Source organism: Athene noctua, chromosome 14 (assembly GCF_965140245.1).
Source record: "Athene noctua chromosome 14, bAthNoc1.hap1.1, whole genome shotgun sequence".
Lineage (NCBI taxonomy): Eukaryota > Metazoa > Chordata > Aves > Strigiformes > Strigidae > Athene > Athene noctua.
Window position 1 is genome coordinate 1,925,635 of NC_134050.1, and position 23,324 is coordinate 1,948,958.

At 43.9% G+C, this 23,324-nt stretch overlaps 1 protein-coding gene across 10 annotated transcripts in view; it reads left to right on the forward strand.

Annotated features, from left to right (window-relative positions):
* TEAD1 (TEA domain transcription factor 1) overlaps nt 1-23,324 on the forward strand; it is a 160,602-nt gene that overhangs the window by 48,047 nt on the left and 89,231 nt on the right. For 7 of the 10 annotated variants that reach the window (XM_074917831.1, XM_074917830.1, XM_074917832.1 and 4 more), the window contains exon 1: nt 5,959-6,204. In XM_074917831.1, the coding sequence (XP_074773932.1) occupies nt 6,057-6,204 (148 nt within the window). In that variant the 5' untranslated portion in view covers nt 5,959-6,056. Of the gene's footprint in view, nt 1-5,950; nt 6,205-23,324 lie in introns of those variants that run through there. The other 3 variants (XM_074917839.1, XM_074917840.1, XM_074917841.1) reach the window with 1 other exon arrangement.

Here is a 23,324-nt window from a genome sequence, read left to right on the forward strand (position 1 = left end):
ACACATCACAGCTACGAAATCTAGAGTATGAATTTTTTTTTAAATAAATATTTTTTTTTTAAGGCTTGAGTATATTGCTTGACTTGCATAACCACTGCAAAGATACTTTTACTGGCAAAGTAGAAACATAAATCCTAGTAAGATTCAAGCTTTCCACCAATTCCATATTTTCTTTAATCAGTGCAGAAAGATCTTAAGAAATATGGATGTGATATGGGGGATTGGGCAGTTGACAGATATTTGGAAGGAGAACGGGGTGGCTGGGGATGAAGCAGCCTCATCTCCCAAAACTCCCACGGAGAGCACCAGCAGGAGAAGGAGCCTGGTGGTTTGCTCTCCCTCCCCATCCCGCCTGTCTCGGTGAGTTTCTTCCCAGGCGGCTTTTGCCAGCAGCAGCAGACTGCCCAGCGGCCGTGCGAGGAAACCACGCAGAGCAAAGGAGCGGGCACTCCACGGGCATTGGTGGTAGGAAGCCTGGCTTCCTCTGGATTTCTGCCCTGCACCGGACAAAGCTGTCTGGTCCCTGGGACATCTGTGAAGCCTCTTGGGCATTCCCCCATGTCAAGGATGAGCTCCCACTGCAAGTTCCCCTCTATTGGGGCGTTTTACGTTCTGTCTTGGCTGCTGAGTCTCATGGCATCATCTGGTTCATTCCTCTGCCTCAGAGAGGGCTAGGCATACCTGCATCATTCCTGAGAAATGCTTGTCACCTGTTCTTCACCACCTCTCTCCCCCCAGCAGTTCCCCAGTACTCCAGACAGACCACTTCTGGTGTGTGACTGTTGGTAGGGTCAGAACAGTCTTCCAAACACCCAACTACCGTTTTCTTGCCGCAACTTAAGTTCTTTGCTTCTTGTCCTATCCTTGGTAGAAATGGCCAAGAGCTGCTTCTCTGCTTTGCTGTTACCTTTTCCTTATTTTAAAGCGGTTATCTTCTCACATCAGTCTTCTCTAAATTTAAACAAACCTAATTCCTTTCCTGGTAGGTCATGTTTTCTAGATCTGATAACTTTCTTCCTCTGGATTCTCTCCAGAGCCTTAGTGCTCCAGCTGTGGATTTGCACTGCTGAACAAAGCAGAAGGAAAATCCCATGGGCCTGTAGCTTTTCAAGCTTTGAGAGGAAAAGTTGCCATCTGCAAATTTAGAATTAGTTGGGTTTTACTCATCTGCTCATTATTGTCTTGATGTTTATAAAAAAAAGCTTGTTGAATTCCTGGTCCCATTGTTTTTATATAACAGGCTAAGATGAAGTTGTTCACAAACTAAAAATAATATGTGTCCTTAAAAGTGTAATTTATCACTTCAACACTTGAAATCTTTACCTCAGAAATTAAGATTAGTCTGAAAGACCTGTTTTAGAAATATTAGTCTGGTTGTAAGAATTATTTGGTAGCCTTCTGCAGCCGTTTGTAGCTAGAAGATCAGTGTGGATAACACCACTGTTGCTTTCTCACCTGGAAATTCTTGCAGGTGCCACTGCAGATTATCTCAACAATATCTGCACTTGATCCAGTTCAAGCAGACAGTTTAGAAGACTGGGGAGGCATAATCATTTTTTTTCTGACATCTCTCAGAATCAAGATGTGTTCATAGTCTTTCTCGTGTTCCTGCGCCAATACCTGCAGAGTATTAATCCTCTTCCAGTGGTTATGATACGTCAGTGAAAGGCACCGTTCGGCACCTGTACGCTGAAATTCCAGAAAGTAAATTAATTGAAGAAGCAGAGAAAATGGTTTAAATTTTGCGGGATACTGTAAAAATCAGATTCAGCTCTGATGACTCTTGAAAGACAATGTTTCCATGTCAGTTCATTGTGCAAGTATTGAAGGATATGAAACATATCAAGGCCTCAAATCTGCACTTGTCTCACACTCCTGGGAAGAGCTATTGATCTCAGTTGTTGGTCTGTGAGCAGCAACTTTCTGGGCAAGTCCAGGTTTGCATTGCTCGTAAAGCGAGGGCACAAGAGAATGTTTTATGCAAGCAAAGAAATCATTCCCTTGACAAGATGTTGAAGACTATAATTTGGTTTTAGTAAAATCTATTGCTTGATCAGCTCTGACAATAGCTATTTTTGTTTCTCTTGAGTTTTTAAAAGAACTTTTCAGGTTACCCTACCAAGTGAATGTAATGAAAATAAGTCATATATTGTGCCTCTTGAAGCTGTATTGAGTGGATTTGCTATAAAAATTTTTTATCAAATCCAGTATTTGTCCCTAATGGTTTTGCCATTGCTAAACGTAACGGTGTGTTTGGAGGAGGCACATACCTCTGTCATGCATAGAAAAAGTGTCTGAATAACTGTGTGAGAAAACCAGATTTACTTAGAATTAACTGGAGAGAGTAGGAATCAACTGCAAGAAAGATGCATTCAGGTTTGCAACTGAAAGAGCTTTATGCACAGGGGGAGCTGTCTTGAAATACGTAAGAGAGAGACTGGTGTTAACGGGGCAGCTGAAGAGGGACCTCCTAAACTGCAGCAGTGTGCTTGAAGTAATCTTACAAAGTACCGAAAGGTTAGACAAAATCTGGCTTTGGTTTGGGGTTTTTTTCGATTGGTTTTTCTGGGCAGCGCTGAGGTATTTTAATTGTGTTAACAGAAAGTACAGGCAAGAAATTGGTTCTCTAAAAGTTAACATGATAAAAAGCAAATACAGAACTCTTCAACTTGATCTGTCATGTGTGCAAGCTCTGCTTTTGGGGAGGCTGGGGGCGGGGTTAATTGCCTCCAGGAGATTAACTCTTCCTCCACTGAAAGTCCGTATTGTGAGATTTAGAGTTTGCTAATATAAGGAAGGCTTTGTTTTATTTATTTCTATTTTTTAATGTGTAAATTGGGCCGTAAATCCACATTTTTCACATGAGATTTATAGCTCATTAGAAATGTGCAACAAAGCTCATCTCTTGACAGCTTGTATTATTTCTGATAATCGCCTGGAACTCCAGCGTAACAGGTCTGAAATTTTTCATCACAGTTCGGTCCTTAGAATGCAAGCTAAGAAGAAGGTGGGATTGCCTTTTGATACGTAGAGCTGAGCTGGAAGTGATGAACAGAGCAGCTCGTTGTTTTCCTGAAAGCAGAGGGAGCCAGTTAGTGGGTGTGATACAAGGTTTTTTCACTCCTTGGTCCTCTAGCTTGATCTGCACTGTCAGCATTCACCACAGTGGAAATCACTAAAAGCAACCTTAGTAAGAGAGGTGGTTTTTCCAGCAGGTTGTTCCTCGCCCCTATTGTACAGATGTTCTGGAAGAAACACTTCGTTGTCTTACATTTTAGAGGCTGGAATTGTAACCACTAATGCCTCAAGATGATATCCAAGTAGGTAAAAAGGAATGGGAAGGGAGATGGCACAGTCGTGAAAATTCACCAGTAAACACAGTGCAAGATCTAACATGAATATCAAGTAACATTAATTACTTTAGAGCCTCTCTGTTTTCCTTGTGTGCATTTTAATTATTATTTCAGCATAATGTAATAACAAGGGCTGGTTTATAGGACGATAATAAGACTTGAGGCTATGACTGTGGCACATTTTGTAAGCAGAGAGTGGTTGGGCTGAGTGAAAGATGCCCGTGGCTGTGCTGTGCGTTGCATGCTGTCATGCCTAGGATCAGGGAGGGGAAGGATTTCCTCCCTGAGTCACCTTTGAAGAACTGACCCAGTAAACAGTCCCACTCGGTGTTGTCTTCTGGTGAAATGCTAAACCGTGGTCTCGATCACGCCAGGCCAATAAAATCTCCAGTAGCCATTTTTCCCCACATTGTGGCAGTAAAACTGAAACCCCCCTAATTATCCCAGTCAACATTCAATTACCTCTCATTTACCTAAAATTCCCCCTGTAGTTGAAGGCTTAAGTGGACGTGATTGTTTGTGTCAGTTCTTTTCCAGTATTGCTGTGTTTATGTTTTGGCTAAATCTTGCCTACGAGGTTCAAATGCAAGGGATGAATCAAACTTTCAGCCTTCTGAGAATTATGAAGAATGGCGTTTCACTATTCTACAAAGGTTTACGTCTTCCTTTTTGTGAAGAGGCTTTGAGAGTTTTGTACCTTTTGGATTTCCCAGTCAATAAGTGGTGTATTTGGCCAGACTTCCCACCCACTTATCATTTGCGTGTGGTTCCCTGTGAATCCATCTGCTCCCTCATTATCAGTTATTAAAAGGCGTTCGAGACACTGATTAGCCTTGAGATTACTGGTGGGTTGGAAGTAACGTTTTCATAAGCTGTTCAGAAATGTTCAAACTAATGCAAAGGTAAGAGATACTTGCATGTCTGTCTCTACAAAGAGGTAAGAAAACTGAAGTTCTTGGAGGAGTCCATTTCACGTGGTGCACTGATCCCTCGGAGCTCTTTTGTTAGAGCCTGGAGAAGTGGAAATACCCCGTACTTGGGATGTCAGACCGGTAACGTTGGTTAGTGAGACTGAGAAACTACTCCCAGTTTCCTCAGTTTCAGCTCTGGGTTTTTTTTGCAAGGCTCTGTAGCCTCCAAGGGACCGGACTATCAGGTTTTAGCTATCTCTAGTGATTGGTTGATTGGTTAGTTCGGGTGAGGGCTGCTGTAAATATTTCTTCTTTCAGGGAGTTCTCCAGCCCAAAGGTGTTTCATCAGAGCTGCCACAGCTTCCCAAATACAGCCTGCCCTTCTTTCTCCATGGGGTGAATGCCGTTCTGCCACTTCTCACCTGTTACTTTATGACGAACTGAGACCCCGCTGAGATGCGTATCAGCGTGAGGATGGAGGTGTGCGGAAGGGGAAGCCCCTCTTCCACGCGTGGAAAGGGCCCGCTTTCATCTCCCTCAGCAGAATAAAAACGTTATAGTTTAGGGGGTTTTGAGTGTTTAGCCAACTAACTGGATTTTTAAGTGCATGTGCAGTTCATGCGTGCATGTTTGAACACTCCCATCCACTTAGTTTGGTGACTCTAATTGATCTTCTTCATTTTTCAAAATAAAACTGAATTGTGCCTAGACATGTTGAGCCAAATCTGTTCCTGGTGTTATTTCACTGACTTTCCAAAGAATTACACCAGAGGTGAATTTGGTCTGGTATAGCAGCTTTTTTGCCTGGAGCAAGTCTTTATAGCAGAGTTGTATTTCTTTCAAAAAATATAAAAGGAACACTGACAGATCTGCAGCTCTGGTGGTGTGAGCAGGTGCAGCTATATTAAATTATTTCTTATTAAATTGATTCAGCAACTTGAAGCTTGTAATTTTTGTTCTGCTATGGTTCTGTGACAGAGACCTTTTAAAACAGGGAAAGTATTTATCTTTCCTTGGAATTCTTTCTCTGGTGTTATCATTTTAAAGATTGCCGTTTGTATGTAGCTCAGATTCTGATTGTATTATTTATTTGGGTAAGATCTGAAAATTACAGCCTTTTCCAGTTAATCACATTGAGCTGTGTCATCACTAGTGTAATTCCATTTACTCCACTGACATCCGGATGAATGTGAACAATAGTTTTTGCTTTTGTTTTTAGGTTTAAGTGGTTTTAGGCTCTGGTGATCGCTGTATCATAAATTGGTGTGCTTCCCTCCCAGGCAGTGGAAGTATGCTGATTTACCCCTGCCTGAGGATCTGGCTCGTTATTTTAAGGGTGCCAGTCTTCAGCCAAATGAAATGTGTCATGTGCTGCAGTTTCCCCCAGTATTAAGACCCACTTTGACTATCTGTGAAAAATAACCCGATGCTCTATGCCTTCATGTAATCACACAGAGAAAATGTGATAAAGAGTTCCCCTTTCTGACCACCTTATTGTTCCACCTCTGCTGATTTGAGGTAGAACAGTTAATAATTTTTTTTACTTTTCCTGGGTGCTTCCCATGCTCATGTTATTGCCATTACTGCTCAGCTGCTGCTAACTTAGTATCAGAAGTAGACGGAAATGTTTGCCTGAAGTTTCATGCCTTTAATGCCTTTGGGGTTGTTTGTTTGTTTGTTTTGTAGGTTTATTTCCTATAAGACTCCAGGCTTAGGCTTGGAGACCCCAGCCATCACCATTGAGCCCAGCAGCTGGAGCGGCAGCGAGAGTCCTGCCGAAGATATTGAAAGAATGAGTGATTCTGCAGATAAACCTATTGACAATGATGCAGAAGGTGTCTGGAGCCCTGACATTGAACAGAGCTTTCAGGAGGCTCTAGCTATCTATCCACCATGTGGGAGGAGGAAAATCATCTTATCAGATGAAGGCAAAATGTATGGTAAGTGGTACACGTTTAGCCTTTGGAAATAATTGTCCCAGTGAGAAGTGTAAAGCCCAGCTTGTGTTTACACAAAGTTGCCGGCTCTGATTTTGGTATATTTGGAGTAAATCTTGAAAAAATCCATGATGTTAAGGGAGCTCGGCTGGGCTGATGCATTGCTCAGGACGGTCCCTTCACCACTGGTGCTGGGAAGCAATATTGATGCAGAATTGTGTCTTTAATGAATGCTATGCTGTGGCTGAATGGGAGTGTTTAAAAGAAGCTTTTAAATGTGTCACTTCTTGAGCATAAAAAAAAAAAAGTCGATTTTTCTTTATTTTTCAATAAATTGGGAAGAGAGGAAAATGGGAAATACGGTCTGCACGGTCACGTGCCCCGACGCGCCATACTAAATTGCAAAGTGATAAAGTTCTTGTTGCGTTCAGAAGTCTCTTGTTGAAAGAGGCAAGTCGGGTGCGCTTTTGTGCCTTTCTTTGCTTCTTTTTTCTTTTTTTTTTTTCTCCTTCCCCGCTCCCTCCTTGCGAACTGCTGTAAATCAGGTGCCGTGCTGACAGCATTCCCTACACACAGGCTCCGCGGAGGGCGCTGCCCCCCCGCACCATCCGGGGCTCTGCAGCTCTCGCCCCGCTCGCCCGAGCTCCCTCGGCCCGGCCCTTCTCGCCCATTTGACAGACTCCGGAGCCCCGGCTGCCGGGCCGGCGGGAGGCCGGGGGGGCGGCGCGGCCCTGGCCGCTACCTGGCCGGGCGGTGCGGGGGGGGCGGCCCGGCCCGGCGGCCCGAGCAGATGGTGCTGCAGCTGCCACCAGCTGTGCCCCCGCGCCCCCCCGAGGTCATGGAAACGGGGACACTGCTGCTGCCGGCGGCCCCCCCGGCCCCGCTCCCCCCGCAGCCGCCGTGTGACCCCGGCGGCCCCGCGGAACGCCGCGGCCGGGACAAGGGCCGCGATGAAGCAGCTCAGCTGCCCTTGGCAGAGAGTTCCGGGCCCCGGTTTCCTGCCTGGGGGTTTGCTTTTTATTGATTATTTTAAAATTTCCCCCCCTCCCCTTCTCTCCCTACGCGGGGGAACATCATTTCTCACGTCCTCTCCTTCTCGCCCGTTTCTGCCCGTTTCGACGGCGTTTCGGTGGTGGTTTTTTTCTTTAGGAAAGGTGAGATGATTTGCTTAATGAGAAGGTTGTGCTCTTTCTAGGAGGACGTAAACATGTACATGCAAACAAGCTTATTGCGTGTTGATGCTCAAAAGCTCTGCTTAGGCTTGAACAACCTCATCAACCAAAATAAGGGGGTGGTGGTGCATTTTTTTAAAATCGGGATCCCCACAACTAGGAGTAATCACCCCTGAAATCTCATTTCTGGTGTTTTGAAGCATTCTTTGTGCCGTTATATAAATTAAGGAAGTTAACGTACTTATCCATTCATTTCAACAATCACTGATTTAATGGTTCCCCAATGCTGAATGTTAACATTTGTTTAATTATATATGTATAAAACTGTTGATGCATCTATATATCTAATTGCTGATTAATACTGCTAGCTAGTCATTCCATAAGCATATATGCATATATCATATTTACACTCCCCCTAAATCAAAAATTGTTTCTTTTCAATCAAAAAGGGAGGTGTGCATGCTTGATGCTGAAAACTTGGCTTAAAGTGTTGCTCTGATTGCGAAGAAAAAATTGTGTTAGGAAGTGCAGGGTACCATATGAGCAGAATTTACATCGTGATTTTGCAGCGGATGAACTCATGTTTTCATTCTTCAAGCTGAGTAACTGCTTTGTAGTGTTTGAGGATTTATTGAAACCATGCTAGGTTTCTGAGGACTTTCTAATAGAGTCTTATGGCCCTGAGAGCGTAATTGTTCTCCAAGGATTTTGAAATCAAAACAGTGTAAGTGTTTTAGATTCTGTGTGGCATAATGAAAATAATTTAATGCCTTTTAGTGGCATACCAAGTTTATTTCACTTACAAGAGAGAGATTGCAATATCTCTAAGCTTCCATAGTGTTGGGGAATATTGTAATGTGTCAGTAATTCATGAACCATGTAAGACAAAAGGTCAAGAGAGCACCATTTCATTTTCTAACTGAAATTACCTTTAGATATAGGCACTAGAACAAATATAATCTTTCCAGAGGCCGGTATAATGATCACTCTGTGTGGATTAAGTTAAGCGATTGTAGGTTTTTTTATCTTTGGAGAGAGACTTGGAGAAGAGCAGAGATTTTGCTTGAAGAAATATTTTGAAGGCTCTGCCTTTGATTTAATGAGAGCTTTGCGACGTTCGAGTAAGCAGAAGCCAGAGCGGCTTGGCTGCTCTTTGTGGTGGTCTGAAATCGTCCCCGAAGGCAGCGTTTCTGGGAGGGCTGTGTCGAGCCTTGGGGTTGGTTGGTTGGTTGGGGGGACCTGGGGGATTGCTGGGGCAGGCCTGGGGGGCTGGAAATCCGGGGTGCGTGCGGGGTGGGTGGCCGAGGGGCCTGCCCGTGGGGCTCACGCCGGCAGAGCCGCCTCAGTGGTACCGAGGGACATCTGTGACCTCGCCGGGCAGCCTGGGCCGCTTCAGCTGTTCCTCTACAGCTGGGATCTCGGACGAAGGAGGGAAGGGAAGGGGGGAGGGCGTTTTCCTCTCCCCTCGCCTTCCCAAAAAAGTAACTTACAGCACTAGAGGAGGACGAGAACAAAAGACTTTCAATCCTACCCCCACAGAAAAAGGTTGCAGGGCCCCGTGGCTGGGGAGGGGGAAGGGGATGTCTTGACTTTTTTTTTTTTTTTTATTTGGCCCTGGGGCATCTTCAGGCTGTAGGGACAAAGTCGTGACCTGTAGCATTTCAGGCTGCTGCTGACCCTGCCACCAGTACAGGGTTATGGCTCCTTGAAGAAATCCTCAGAAAACAAACCAGAAACTTAACGAAACTCTTGTTTTTAAATCTATAGGAAATGACTGAGTAAGAAGCAAAGACACTTTTTTTTTTTTTTTTTTTTTTTTGGTTCAGAGGGGCAAATTCCAGGAAATTCTTGAGAGCAAGGGAGTGCGCTGTAAGGCCAAGGGACTGGTGATAAGGTTTCTGTGGGAGAGCACTGTCTGTCACTCCTTTCCCCTTTCCTCTGTGCATGTGCTTGTGATGATCTTACAGTTTTGGTTTTGCTCCTAGTACAGCACTGACTAGTAGTAAATAAAATAAAATAAAAAGGTGAGGGAATAAATACAGAAGCTTGAAGGAGGATAGAGGAACAGATCTATAAATTGATGCTCACACTCTTTGTAGAAGCAGTTGAACATAGCCCGTGGAGGAAAGGCTCCACTCTTAGACCCATTTTCATTTGTCTTGCAAGGTATTGGTAAGAAATTTTTTTCATCTGTACAATTTCAAAAGAAGTATTGATAAAACATAAATATCATCCACTAATACAAAGTGGGACACCCTATAATTTGCATCCCCTCTCGGAGATCAATTCCTATGAATTTCTGTGCCTGTGTTTATCCAGCACATAGTAAAACTCTAGCCCATTAGAGGGCATTGGCTGTCCTGTATTTGTACTTTGTTCCAATTGTTGGTCTTTTACTGCTGACAGTTTAGTTACTTGTAGCAATTCCTGTGAACTCACTTATTGGCAGGATATTTGCCTGTGCTTGTCTTTGCTCCTGGGAGAGTGTTTTGGAAAAGATTACAAGAATGAAAGCTGCTGTGAAATGCAGCCCTACTTTTATCCCTGGTGTAAGTCACTGGAGTTACCACGGGAATGGATTTGGCCCTGCGTGCCTGTTTTAATTTTTTTTTTTTTTTTTTTTTAATTTAGCTATAGCTGTAGTGCAGCTCTAGGGACAATGCCAAAGTAACATAAGTTGCTGGCAAGTGTAATGATGCCTTCAGTCATGTTTACTATCAGCATCGCTACCTTAGCCTCAAGGTAGCAAAGGTGGCTTTTGTTTTTAAGACAAGAAAATAGTTTGATTTTGATTTTGGAGACCTGTCAACAGGTCTTCAATTATGAATTGAATGTATTGATGATTTTTTTAAAAAGGAAGTTTTGTAGCGTGTTTCGTTGTTTTACAGAGAAGAATGAGTACTAATTAACGTGAGAAGGTGCATAGCAGCCTTTCAACACTGTTGTATATGTTTATTAGGTCACGCATGAAATCTCCTGGCCTGCATTACCATGACAGTAAAGGGAAAGTGATACTTTCATAAAAACTTCTGCTCAGATGATAGAATTTTTGCACGATGAGTAATAATAGTCTTCATTTCCAAAGCCCCTTGTATAAATTGAATATTAAGATTGAACTTTGAACTAGTACATGGACAAAAGAAATCCTATTCTGTAGGCTTGTGTGATTCGGTAGGTAACTGCTATTATTAGGTGTCTTTCTGGGTTTGTATTAGGAAACTGCGAGGTAACTAGCTTTATGAAGCGTACAGGAATGTGTTACAAATTATTTTTACTATTGCTTTTAATTTTAAAAGTTCCATGGAAGTTACTGCCTCTATAAAGACATGACTACCTTATAAAGTTTCCACAGTATTAAATATATTTGAATGTGAATAAGGTATTTGGAGTGATGAAATACCAGATGTGAAGTATCAGGTTGCATGTTTATTCATCTGTTATTGCAATCATTGTACAAAGATACGCTCTTGTATTTTTTTTATTTTTTTCTTTTTGGTCTCACAGCAACATACACAAAATGCACTAGAGATAGGACTCCTATTATGAAAGTTACTATTTGGGTTTCTTAGATTGTAAACAAATCTGTCTAGAAATATTCTTGCAATCCTGTGATGGCTCACTGTATTACGTCATGGCACACAGTGCATGCAGGAAGGCCGCCTGCGAGGGTGTGCTGAGCAATCAGTTAAGAGTGTAGAAAACAAAGGTCCAAAGATACAGTGTCCGTTTGAAAAGTTACTACTTAAATCGCTCAGGTTATGAACAAATCTGCCTATAAACGTTTTTGCAATCTGGTGATGTTCTTGCGAGAGGGAGCTGTGGCTGTGTGAGCTGAGCAATAGGCCCTGCTCTCGTAGGAGATCAGCGCCGTGGGGCTGACTTCCCGGGGATGTCCAAAATGGAGAGCAACAGGGTTTGATCTTTCTATTTGGGCTTTCAAGAGTAAATTGTCAGTGGCTTGGGACAAAGTGGTAGAGTCTTCATGAGATAGAGAATCTAATTTTTTTTTTTTCCTCTGCCATAAACTGTTATCCTCAAGAGAAGATCTGAGTGGGACTGTAAGAGTTGTGCATGATGAGGGTATCAGCTGCTACCTGGGGAGCAGGCAGGGGGAAGCACCACATCTGAAACTGTGAGTAATGTGTAAGGTCGTACATGGCACAGTGATCAAGTGCTCCGTTTGGCTGTGTTGGATCAGGAGAATGATGTATTCTAAAGGAAATGGGAAGTCATACTAGAAAGTTCTACTGAAAAATTGTGCATCAAAAAGAGCAGGGCATCCTTTGGAAGTGCTTTTTAGCACGTTGGTTTTCATCTTCTCTCTACTAAAGATGTTCTCTTCAGTCATCCATACGAAGAACAACTCAGAGAAAGTTGTTTATAGCCTGTTTGTGGGAAACAATGTCAAGTAAACTGTATGGCTGCTGCCTACATCTTCCAGTGTTTACCCTTGTATAGACGAGTTACTAGCAACATTACTTCTTGCCTGGAACTAAGTAGAAGCTACAAGAGCGGGTTTGGATCAGACATTTGACCACTTTAAGAGTCCTTTAATGGCCAGTCCTATTCAAACGGCTATACTAAACAGAGTAAGAGGATGTTTTTCCTTTATGACATTGTTCCCCTTGTTTAGAAATGACGCATGTTAGCATGAGAGCACTGAAGTGATGCAACCTCACTGGAACATCCAGGATAGGTTTAGGTGATTGTCTGGTATGATTTATATTAGCTCATTTTTCTTCCAGCACTGATTTCACAAGATGAACTTGTGGTCCTGTAATTGCAGAAAGCATAGTTTTGCAGCCTTAAGAAATAGTGTTGTCGCGCGAGGAGGTAGTTAAAACAGCCTTGGTCAGACTGATGTAGTGGGTTAGTAGGTTGCACAGTACCGAGAGATCAAGATAATTGGAAATCCTGCATGTAGATAGCATAAAAGAAAATGTACTTATTTATTTGACCTAATTCCTTGCAGAACTGGTATCCCACCTAGAAGCATATTAGGGCGAACCCCTTCTGGTTCAGACAACCTGGGGACAACTTGAGATAGACAAGTAAGGCCCGTATGCTCTTGGGGGTTATGATGGCCTGTCAGGTTTGGATTCCTCTTCATGAGACCAGTATGAGATTATGGTAGAAGTGTCTCCTTTCTTCACCCACTTCAAACACTAGTTGACTTATCTCACACAATCATAGCAGCAGCCCACTGACCCACATCCCCAGTAAAGTGCTTATGTGGTGATGTGGAAGGTGAGTTATATTCGTGTTAGACACCCCTGTTCTGGGCATCCTTATGGGAGCAGAAGAGGTAAGAAAACATAGAAACCGTTGTTTTTATAAAAAGGGAGACGCGAACAGTTCAGAGAGCATCTTACATGACCAGTGACAGAAAAAAATTGACCAAAAATTGACCCCTTAACCACCAGCAGCAGCAGCATCACCATGGCTCTCACCAGCACCCAAGAGCTGCTGGAATCGGACCCTCCTAGCTGGCTCTCCAAGCCAGGCCGTGCTGGGGCCAGTGATGAGGGGTGAAAGCCAGGCATCTGAACCACCTCGGGAGGGAAACTTCATCCTGGTGTTCTCCCTCTCCCCTAGGGGATTTGCTCAGTGTGGGTGTGATCACAAATAACACTACAGGGAACAAGGAGCAGTGGCAGCACAAAGAACTTTTTACGGCGTCTTTGGTTTTCTGGGGACATGCAGTCTCCTGAGAAGTAGGCTTATATCCCCCCCACACCTCACAGGAGTGAGCCCGAGCTCGCTGTCGGAGAGTAAATGCAGTGGTTGTTGTGACATGAGTCTTACACAATTCCCCGAGGGCCACGCTATTCAAAATTAATATGTATCTTAACTGTGTCTTACAGGGATTTCCTCACAGATGCATGCAGAATTTTTTATTTTTTTAATGCCCTTGAGAAGTAGTAGTCATACCATTGTATGAATATTTTCCTATCCTACAAACAATTTAATTTGGGACATTTGGTCTGGAGCATCAGAGAGAAACACTTCAGAGTCTGGGCTTCCAGATGATTTTAGTCTGGCCGTATAGTTTAAAGAACTGGACGCTAATGGATTAACAGTTTACAGACTTTCAATCGGAGTAATGGCTTAGCTAATAGAAAAAGACTCCTCTGAAGCTTTTCTGGTTTTGTTCTAGGCATGCTAAAATTTTTACATTGGATGATTAAAGGACATGTTTTTGTAAGCAAAAATAATACAAATTGGGGGAAGGAGGAGAGAGATGAACGTAAATGTGCTAACTCCATCTCATGATTGCTCTTCTAAACATAGGGAAGTAGCATGGCCTGTTAGACCTATTGTACAAGGGACAACAACGCATCCCAAATTCACGAGGAAACTGAAACCCTGAGAAAGCATTGCACACCATGGGAGTTGCCGGGATGCCAGTCAAACACTATTACAATTTTACCTACAGAGAACTCAAATAAGCACTGTTAATAGAAACTGTGGTCAACACACACGTTCTCTGGTGTGCAAAGTCAGCATCACTATTGCAACTGCTTAATTACAGCCTTCCTACAACAGCCATCTCCAACTAGGTCAAGCCTCCTGAGGATTTTCCTGGATGTAGGCAGATTTCATGCTTTTACTGACATCTCCTTTCTGTCTTGTTTAAAAAAGAAAGAAAAGCAAAAAAAAAATAAAAATGCAGAGATCAGGCTGTCTTGCACCCATACAACCTGATAGAATTTAGGAACTTGGCACGGAGCTAAAGTTAGCACAAAATCTGGCCTGCCTTTGTAAGGGAGCAGTAAGATTGCCAGAGGTTACCGTGTGTATGAGCCATCAAAAAAGATGAGATTATCAATCCAGTTCCTTGTTTCTTTGCCCTCCTTGGAAGGGATAGACAGAGGAGCTAAAAGGAAGCGATGGATTTGGCTTGGGCTGAATCTTGGTTTGTCTGTAGGCACCAGTATCAGACTTGATGCCCAATAGTTTTGGGGACAGCAGCACTGAATGTATGCCTGGAGGTGTTAGGAAGCATATTCCAGTAATCTGTGTGGAAGTAGGTGAGGTAGATTATACTGCATTTACAGGTAAGGAAAGAAATGGGTTTTCAGCATGCCTAATCATTGCAGCTAAGCTAAAACATTTCAAGTTTATTTGCCTGAAGCTGCTTCACTTTTGCTTACTTAGGACCTTAACATCAACTGATGTTTGGTTAGCTTGGAAAAGAAAAGGATTACTTAAATAGAAATCACTGTCTTATGTCATGCTAGCAAGGCAAGTGAGTAGGGAACACAGATGAAAAATGCATCCTCAGCCACTTGGACTCAGCATCGGTTTTACCCCTAAACTGACTGGTAACACTACTGTCTTAGACATTGAGAAAAATAAAATGTTAACCCAAACAGCTCCAGTTCCAGGTGGTCAGAGACAACAGGTTCACTGTTGTTTATAGATATAGTTGACAACTATAGATAAGTAGTAAAATAATTTTCCATAGTAAAAGTAGTCTTTGAATCATTTCATAACTTCAGCATTTAAGTCTTTGAACAAGAATTGCATTTTCATTTCTTTAGTTCTTCCTTCGACAGACTATCAGCAATAAACCTCTTAGTACAATTAGTGATGAAATAATGTTTATCAATAGCTGCATACCTATATGCACACACATATATGTGCAAATGTGTGTGTGTGTGCATATAATGTGTTCCCTTCCAGCCAATTAAAATGTATGTAAGAGATCTCAACAACGAGGTCTACTCACAATGACTTGGCTACCTCTTGGCTGGGACCTTCCTCCTTTGCTTTGGTGACTGAATGCAACCTACTGAGAGCTATCTGCAAAGAAATATTCTGACTGATATTTGTAGTAGTTATGAGATAGGTATGGAGGCATATATTTAGCTAGGTGAGTTATGCAGGCACATATTGTCTGTTACATACTTAGACTACTGGGTGTATTTTTAGCTGTAGGAGGTCTCATCACCAGAGGCTGTGAAAGTGCTGAGCGTTACTGTAAGGGATAGCGTACGGAGGAGCCACCCGCAGAACTTTCCATCCTGTGAGGCTGTGAAAGAAGGCTGCTGGAGCTGTATAGCTGGGTTGCCAGAGGAGTGTCATTAGCAGGTGGGACAGTTCAGAAAACCCTCTGGCCTGGCCTGGCCACCCCAGAGGCTATTGATCTCTCTCAGCCCCCATTTAGTAGCAGTTGTCCTAAGTTACAGACTCCCACTGACCTCTGCAAGTGTGACACGTACAGAGCGGGTGGGGACAGCGTGGGCTCTGGCCTAGGAGGTTAGAAAAGTGGGAAATAATAGGAAAGACGCATTAGGACTGGAAATACTGAGCAAAGGTAAAAATGAGGTAAAATAGCCATGAAAAAACCCACTTCTATTAAAATTACAAGAGAGGAAGTTTTACTTAGCTGCCTTTAACCCGATGAAGAAGTCTGGAGAGATTAAATAACTTGTCTGATGTCATCAAGAGTTTTATAGCAGAGCTGGGAATTGAGTCCTCTTACCCCCAGTGCGTCTATGTTTTAATGCTGAAGAGGCCCCTTTCACAGTTTATCCAGTGACCCTTGGGGACCTTCGGGCTACTGTGGTAAAACCATGTTTCCTGCACCACATCCTGTGCGCTGGGAGAGCAGGCTGCATCTTCCTAAAAGTACAATCTCTGCATAATGTGACCACAGGATGCCTTGCACACCTCTAATAAGGGAGTTGGCTAAATGCCATTTTATTATTATTAGACATTTGTTTAATATAATAGTTCTTTGAAACGAGAAAAGGTCCTTGAGGTGCTGTATACCATGTACAAATAATGGACAGCTGTAAAGAGTCTAACACTTACATGGAGAAGAGAGAGAGAGAGAAGGTGGATGGGAAAGGGAGGCAATATTTAGCCCCATGTTGATGCTCCATGAGATGATGTACACAGTAACATAGAGGCTGGTGAAAATAAGATGGTTTCATTTGTTCGTAACATCATTATTCAAGGAACAAAAAAGTCTATAGCCTTATCCAAAGATGTAATCTAAGAGGTCTTTACTCTGTGCCAAGCTAAAATTCTGCTATTTAATTACCGATTTAGAAAATATCTTGGGTTCAATTTCCTCCTCAGTTACACTGTTATAAATCTAACGGAGTTGTTAGAGATTTATGGCAGTGTAACTGAAGGCAGAATTGGGTCCCTTATGTTTAAAACTTAGTTTGCCACGTAAGTAATAATTTCTATTTTCTAGGCAAGAGTTTAAGAATCTTGCAGACCTCTGTTTCTGTAAAAGAAATATGAACTACAGTAGTGTGGGTGAGTGATTAATGCTGGAGGGGATGTCTAGGGGCAATCTGAATTGGCTGGTGTGGAAAATCCATGTGCAATTCAGATTTAGGATCTGTTTGCAGATGCCTCATAATTTAAAATGTCAAAAAACCCTCAGACCTTAGGCCTTCATGTAGTAAATTAATATACTGCTTGTTCAGTGTGCAGCAAGCTTTGCTGAAGTAATACCCTCAGATGAGGTGTGAACTCATCCCATTCACCTTAGTAAGGACTTAACTTCAACAGTGATTGTGACCCTTTAAATCCTAAAAGTATCTAAATCATAAAAAAATACTCCCTGTTTTGTAGTTATTTAAATCATGTATTTAATGACTTAAAAAGGAAAAATGTTGCCTTATTTATCCAGACCTGAAGAAATTTTGTATTAATGCAAATGTATTTCATCCATTGGCTTTTCATCCTAATGGAAGGGGCTTTCTAATAAGTAACTGGCTCTTTACTAGTTTTCTCAGCTTTCACTTAGGAAAAGACGTCTCCACTTTTAAAGTCTTCATCTGAAAAGTGAGTTAGCATCTGCCCGCGCAGCGTGCAGAGGTGCATGGTCTGGCCGAGCACAGCCCCTGGTGAGGCTCCTGGGGTGCCGGTGAATGCCCCGGCCCGTGGGTTTGCAGGGGCTGCTCTGCACGTGGGCTGTCTCCCCAGAAACACATGGGCACCCCATCCCCTGGAACTATGCTGCCCCGGCGTTCATGTCACTTCTGACAAGTTTATGTTTCTTCTAGAGCACTGTAGGCCTACAGTGCGTTGTAGAAATAGTAAAGAATCATAATAGAGCTGTCTGGAAATACAAGCCCTTTAAAGGAATGTAATTTGATGTCTGTTCAGAATAGCCCATTTCAATGTAAGTACAGTATTTAGGTCCAAGGTATATTTGTAAGAACGTTGGTTAGGAAGGAATTGAAGAATTAATTGTTCTAAGATTTCCAAGAATTATAAGCTAATAATTTTAAGATGCAAGAGAATATAATGTGATTTTTCAATGGCATTTTTATTAGCTGTGTGTGGTAGGTTGACCCTGGCTGGATTGCAGGTGCCCACCAAAGCCGCTCTCTCGCTCCCCTCCTCAGCTGGACAGGGAAGAGAAAATATAACAAACGGCTCATGGGTCGAGATAAGGGCAGGGAGAGATCACCCACCAGCTAACAGCACAGGCAAACAGACTTGACTTGGGGAAATTAGTTTAGTTTATTACCAATCAAATCAGAGTAGGATCATAAGAAATAAAACCAAATCTTAAAACACATTCCCCCCACCACTCCCTTCTTCCCAGGCTTAATTTCACTCCCGATTTTCTCTGCCTCCTCCCCTCCAGCAGCACAGGGGGACAAGGAAAGGACGTTGCGGTCAGTTCATCGCCCGTTGTTTCTGCCGCTCCTTCCTCCTCAGGGAGGACTCCTCACACTCTCGCCCTGCTCCAGCGGGGGTCCCTCCCACGGGAGACAGTCCTCCATGAGCTGCTCCAGCGGGGGTCCCTCCCGGGGGTGCAGCTCTTCCCGCACTGCTCCAGCGGGGGTCCCTCCCGGGGGTGCAGCCCTTCAGGCAGAGGCTGCTCCAGCGGGGTCCCCCGCGGGGTCACGGGTGCTGCCGAGAACCTGCTCCAGCCCGGGCTCCTCTCTCCACGGGCCACAGCTCCTGGCAGGAGCCCGCTCAGCGCGGGCTTCCCGCAGGGTCACAGCCTCCTCGGGGCATCCCCCTGCTCCGGCGCGGGGTCCCCCCGGGCTGCAGGTGGGTCTCTGCTCCCCCGTGGGCTCCCTGGGTGCAGGGCACAGCTGCCTCCCCAGGGGCTGCCCCAGGGGCTGCGGGGGAACCTCTGCTCCCGCTCCGGCACCTCCTGCCTCGCCGACCTCGGTGCCTGCGGAGCTGCTGCTCTCCCGTGTTCTCGCTCCTCTCTCCCAGCGGCAGTTGCTGTTGCACAGCGGGTTTTTCCCCCTTTCTTCAGTCCGTGATCCCAGAGGCGCTCCCCCCGTCGCTGACGGGCTCGGCCTTGGCCGGCGCTGGGTCCATCCTGGAGCCGGCTGGCGTTGGCTCTGTTGGACATGAGAGAAGCTTCTAGCAGCTTCTCACAGCAGCCACCCCTGTAGGCCACCACTACCAAAACCTTGCCACGCAAACCAGAATCATTGTGAAAGCAGAAACTCTGAGTGAACATAAATCATTTCAGCGTTTAATACAGTCCCAACTTGAAGCATTGATTCATGATACCTGTGACTTCTAAGTACGGATTTTGTTTGTTTTTAAAATACTGATAGATCATTAATTAGCTAAAAATTAGTTCAAATTTAAAGGAATAAACCACTCCGTTGTCATTTCGTGAGGTATTTTGCAACCTAAGCAAAGGCTCAGGTATTCCAGATATGATAGATGTGCAGATTGCATAAGACATTATGCATTGCTCACTCTAAGATACAGAGTCCTGTCTGCCCTTAAACCCTTTGTTCTCTTGGCTGAATGCAGTTAATTAGCAACCGTCTCCATAGCAACTGCCTCATAGTCCAAAAACATTGTCTCGTTTTTGCAGTTTAGCTTATCACACTGTTTACCTGAAGGGCTTTTCACTGCGTTGAGTCTCATTTGAGTTGGCTGCATGCCTGCTCACGGAAGTGAATTGTCAAGATAGAAAAACACCATGGCAGCAAGATGCTGAACAGAGCCCTGTGTGTGAAAGCAAAAACATTTTAAAAGTTCTGTGGAAACAAAAGTTGAAGTTTGCAATGATTTACATCCAGTTTTAAAGCATGTGACTTGCCAGGAATACTGTGCATTTTGAAATACTGCTTTACTTCTCGGCCTTTTTTAGTTCTTGCAGCCTACTCCACGCAGCGTTCCCTTGCCTGTTACGCACTCCCAGGCCTGTGAGCCCTGCAGGCACAGACCTTCATCCGGGTCCGTGAGGAAACTTGCCTCCCTCCAAACCCAGGCCATTCCAACTTGTTCATTAAGAGGATGTCACCGTACACTGGTCAGCTGTCTTAAACATTGGAGTCCTATTCATTTTCCTTTACATTAACGTAATTTTGAAATCTGTGAGTGTTGGTTCCATATGAGAAATTAATGAGAAAGGGAAGGAGAAGAGCTATTGTGGTCATATAAATCAAAGCACACTGGAGATTTAGGCTTATTCATATTAGCCATTAAAGTGGTGTTAAAATATCTGCCGTGAACTCATGACTCAGTTACAATAGCCGTGGATTTGTGCTAATACGACTTTGGCAGTGTAGGATGACATACTTAAATTGCCTTTGAAGTTTATACAGAGGTGTGTCCACATATACACACACCTCCATAGAGGCTTACTTGAAGGTGTGAACGTCATTGAAGTGACGGTGAATCTTAATGGTGTCTTAATCTGACGTTTATGTCTGTTTATGTCCTGAAACCAGGATGCTCCTGGCGTAAGAGGCTATGTGAGAAGTACCGTTTTCTTGGTTTCTGGGTATTTTGCTTTTTAATGCTTGGTTTGTTGGGGTTTTGCTTGGTTTTGTTTTGCTTGGCGGGCAGTACAGTGGATGAGAGGCTGATTTAGACTGGGGTAATTCTCGTTTTATCCTAGGCAGAGCAGAAGACAGAGCTTGTCGTTCAGCCATGCCAGTGGCCTCCCTTCCCTCTTCCAGTTACAGCTTCAGCTGGCAAAGGTCATTCTCCTTTTTAGCCCCAAATGGCATCTGGGGCTGCTGCATCTTGATAAAAATACTTCATTCACTCTGATGTGTTTGAAACAGTCTTTCCATAGATTTGAAGAAGGTGTTTTGGGCTCTTTCAGGATAAAAAGCAGGATGCGTGCAAACTCTGCCGGTATTGCTGGTGTACTCCATTATTCCTATAGAGCTTCTGGTTGATAGAGAGTTATTCTCTCTCTGTTCATGATAATGTCTCGTTCATACTACTCCACATTCGCTATCATTATTAGTAGTATTTGAATTATAGCAGTGCTGACAGTCTGCAGGCAGGATAAAGGCTCCATTGTAGTAGGTCTTGTGCACACAAGATGAGACAATCTCTGCTCCGGCTGTTTATAGTCTGTTTTAAGACCAGTAGCATAAGTGGGTTTATCATATGAATAGCAGAGAGGGAAAGAAAATGCTACAAATGATAGAAAATCCATGGTTACGCAGAGTAACTGTTCATTTAGGTACCTCTGAGACATTCGGTGTTTGTTACGTTTGGGGCTGTGGAGTGGAAGGTAAATAAGATGCTTTTCTTTTCCCCAGAGGGCAGTGGGTGCCCTGAGGAAGCCGGGGGTGCTGGGGGTGGGTCAGACAACTCCCGCAGGCCCTGGACCAAGGGGTAGGCGAGGTTGGTAATACGAGGGCTGCTGAAGGGGAGATCAAATCAAGGTGGTGAATGGCCTCGCTGTCTATCGGGAGGAAGCTGTCTGCACCCTTGGGTCTGCCGGGGGCAGCGCAGAGGTTTGTCCGTTCCTGCCTGACTCAGCAGCTGACAACAGCTGAACCAAGAAGACACTTGAAGGCAATCCCCCAGTAACTCCAGCATGTAAGATGGTTTGCTCATGTTCCCAGATCTTACACAGACTCACTTTGGATAGGAACCACAGAGAGTGTCCAAACTGTCAGGATATTTTCTGACTTTTAAAAAGGCATTTAGCATTGTCAGCGCCTTTGAATCTATGGCTTAGTTCTCCTGAAGCCAGACTTGCTAGGTACCTTTAGGGGTCCAGAAATGGAAAACTCTAATGGCCTGAAAACGCCTGCTAGAACTTGACGTTATTTAATTAGCTTAAAGTAGAGCTTGGCAGATGGCAAAACAGTGGAAAGGACCTCCCTTTTTAAAAATATGGGCCACATCCTCAGCTTGTATAAACTGGCAGAGCTCCACTGGAATAGATGTTCGTCTTCTGTCAATTAGCAGGGAAGAGAAAAACTTAGGAAAACAGGAAAGACAGTTAAAAAGCCACATAAATTATCAATGGGGTTCAGGTACAGAAATTGTTTTTAACATTTTTAAGACTGATCCATTTCCAAAGTAACCATATCCTTTACAGTCTTGTTTTCATTGATGCGCAGTTCAGAGAAAGAATTCAGCTCGCTTTCCCAGAGCTGCATTAAGTCTGCAGAGCTTGAAGTGGTGAAATGTACTGTATGCTGGTTTTTGCAAGTCATTCACTTACGAAAGTAAGACATCAATAATTCATTCTAGTAAAGCCAATCTCTAAAATTGTGTAAATCCACCTATTATGTGATAACCTTAACCAAACTCAACTAAGTTTTTTAGAAATAGAGAGATCTCTGATTGAAAGTTGTGAGCTCACCTCAATCTTTTCCAGGGAACATTCTTGCTCAGATGAAAGCTCCCATATGTTTAAAAGCTGTTGCATTCTTACATTTTAATGTTTCCCATTAATTGCTTGGGGTTTTTTTGTTTTTTAACTGGAAACGTGAGAACAAAGCCTGAACAACAGAGTTGACTGCTCACTTATCCAGCTGCATGGTATCAACCCAACAGATTCATTAAATCTGTAAAAATATCAGATCAAAATTAGAAGCGAATTGAACTTGCGAGAAGCAACACAGTGTTTACAGTCTGCTTTCAGGCTGGCTTTTCTGTACCTGCTCATTTTTCTTTGAATTAAGCCATCCGTGTAATTTAAGGAGATACTGCAGGTTAACCCTGCACTATAGCGTATTGGAAGGCTTCAGAGTACACTGGCTCCAAGCTGCAGATTAACCGCAGAAATAAAAGCAGTGAGAAGTAAAGCAGCAAGAGGGATTTGAGATATTGTTACAGGTTGCTAAACTTGGGCCGTGCAAACAGTTGTGAAGTCACATTTCTAGGACGGGTGCTGAGCTATGCATGGGCAGCCTGTCTCTGCTCCCACCCACGGGGGCACGCGGTGATTTAGCCAGTAGGTGAAGGGGGAGAAAATGGGAGACAAATTGTGTCTGGTGGTGCAGGACAGCCAGCCATCACTGCGTGGGTGCGGCCATGCCAGACCACTCTCTGGTCTGCTGGAGCTGCGTGGCTACCTTCTTAATTTTTTTATATTTATTTGTGGTTTATTTTATTATTTCATATAATCACATGACATTCCAAAAATTCTTCACATTCCATAAATCATGTGAGTTATGATCTGTTATGATTTATGTTATTTATGATGTCTCCAGCTGCAGCATCATTGCTGCCAGGAGCTCCTGGGCACCCCGTCCTGGCAGCTGGGGCGAGGTGCCTCCTCCCCAGTTCCTGGCAGGAGTGGGGACTTGCTACCCTGCCACAGTGACTCATGGCCCAGCCATTCCTGCAGTTGCTGCCCTCTCCTGCCTCGTGGACCACCTTTGCCCTTGGGAAGTTATTTTCTCAGCAGCAGATGTGTGCAAGACCCTCTGCAGCCAGTCCACTCGTTAGGATCTGGTGAGGAGCATCCTAACCCCCAGCAAAGGGTTGGAGTGGGTGGCCACTGGTGGTCGTTTTCCAGCCCACACTGGCATTTGACTCCAGAGTAGCCAAGCAAGGGGCCTTTGCCATGTGGGACTGAGGGGGAAAGGCAGGACACCCCTCTCCCCATCCATTCTTGACAGAAGTCGCCAGGAGCAGAGTCCAGCTCTGTGCCTCTAGTGCGCCAAGATGACCCAGGTTTCTTCCATCGTTCCCATCAAGAAAGATTCATCTATCCCCTCTTAATAGATGACA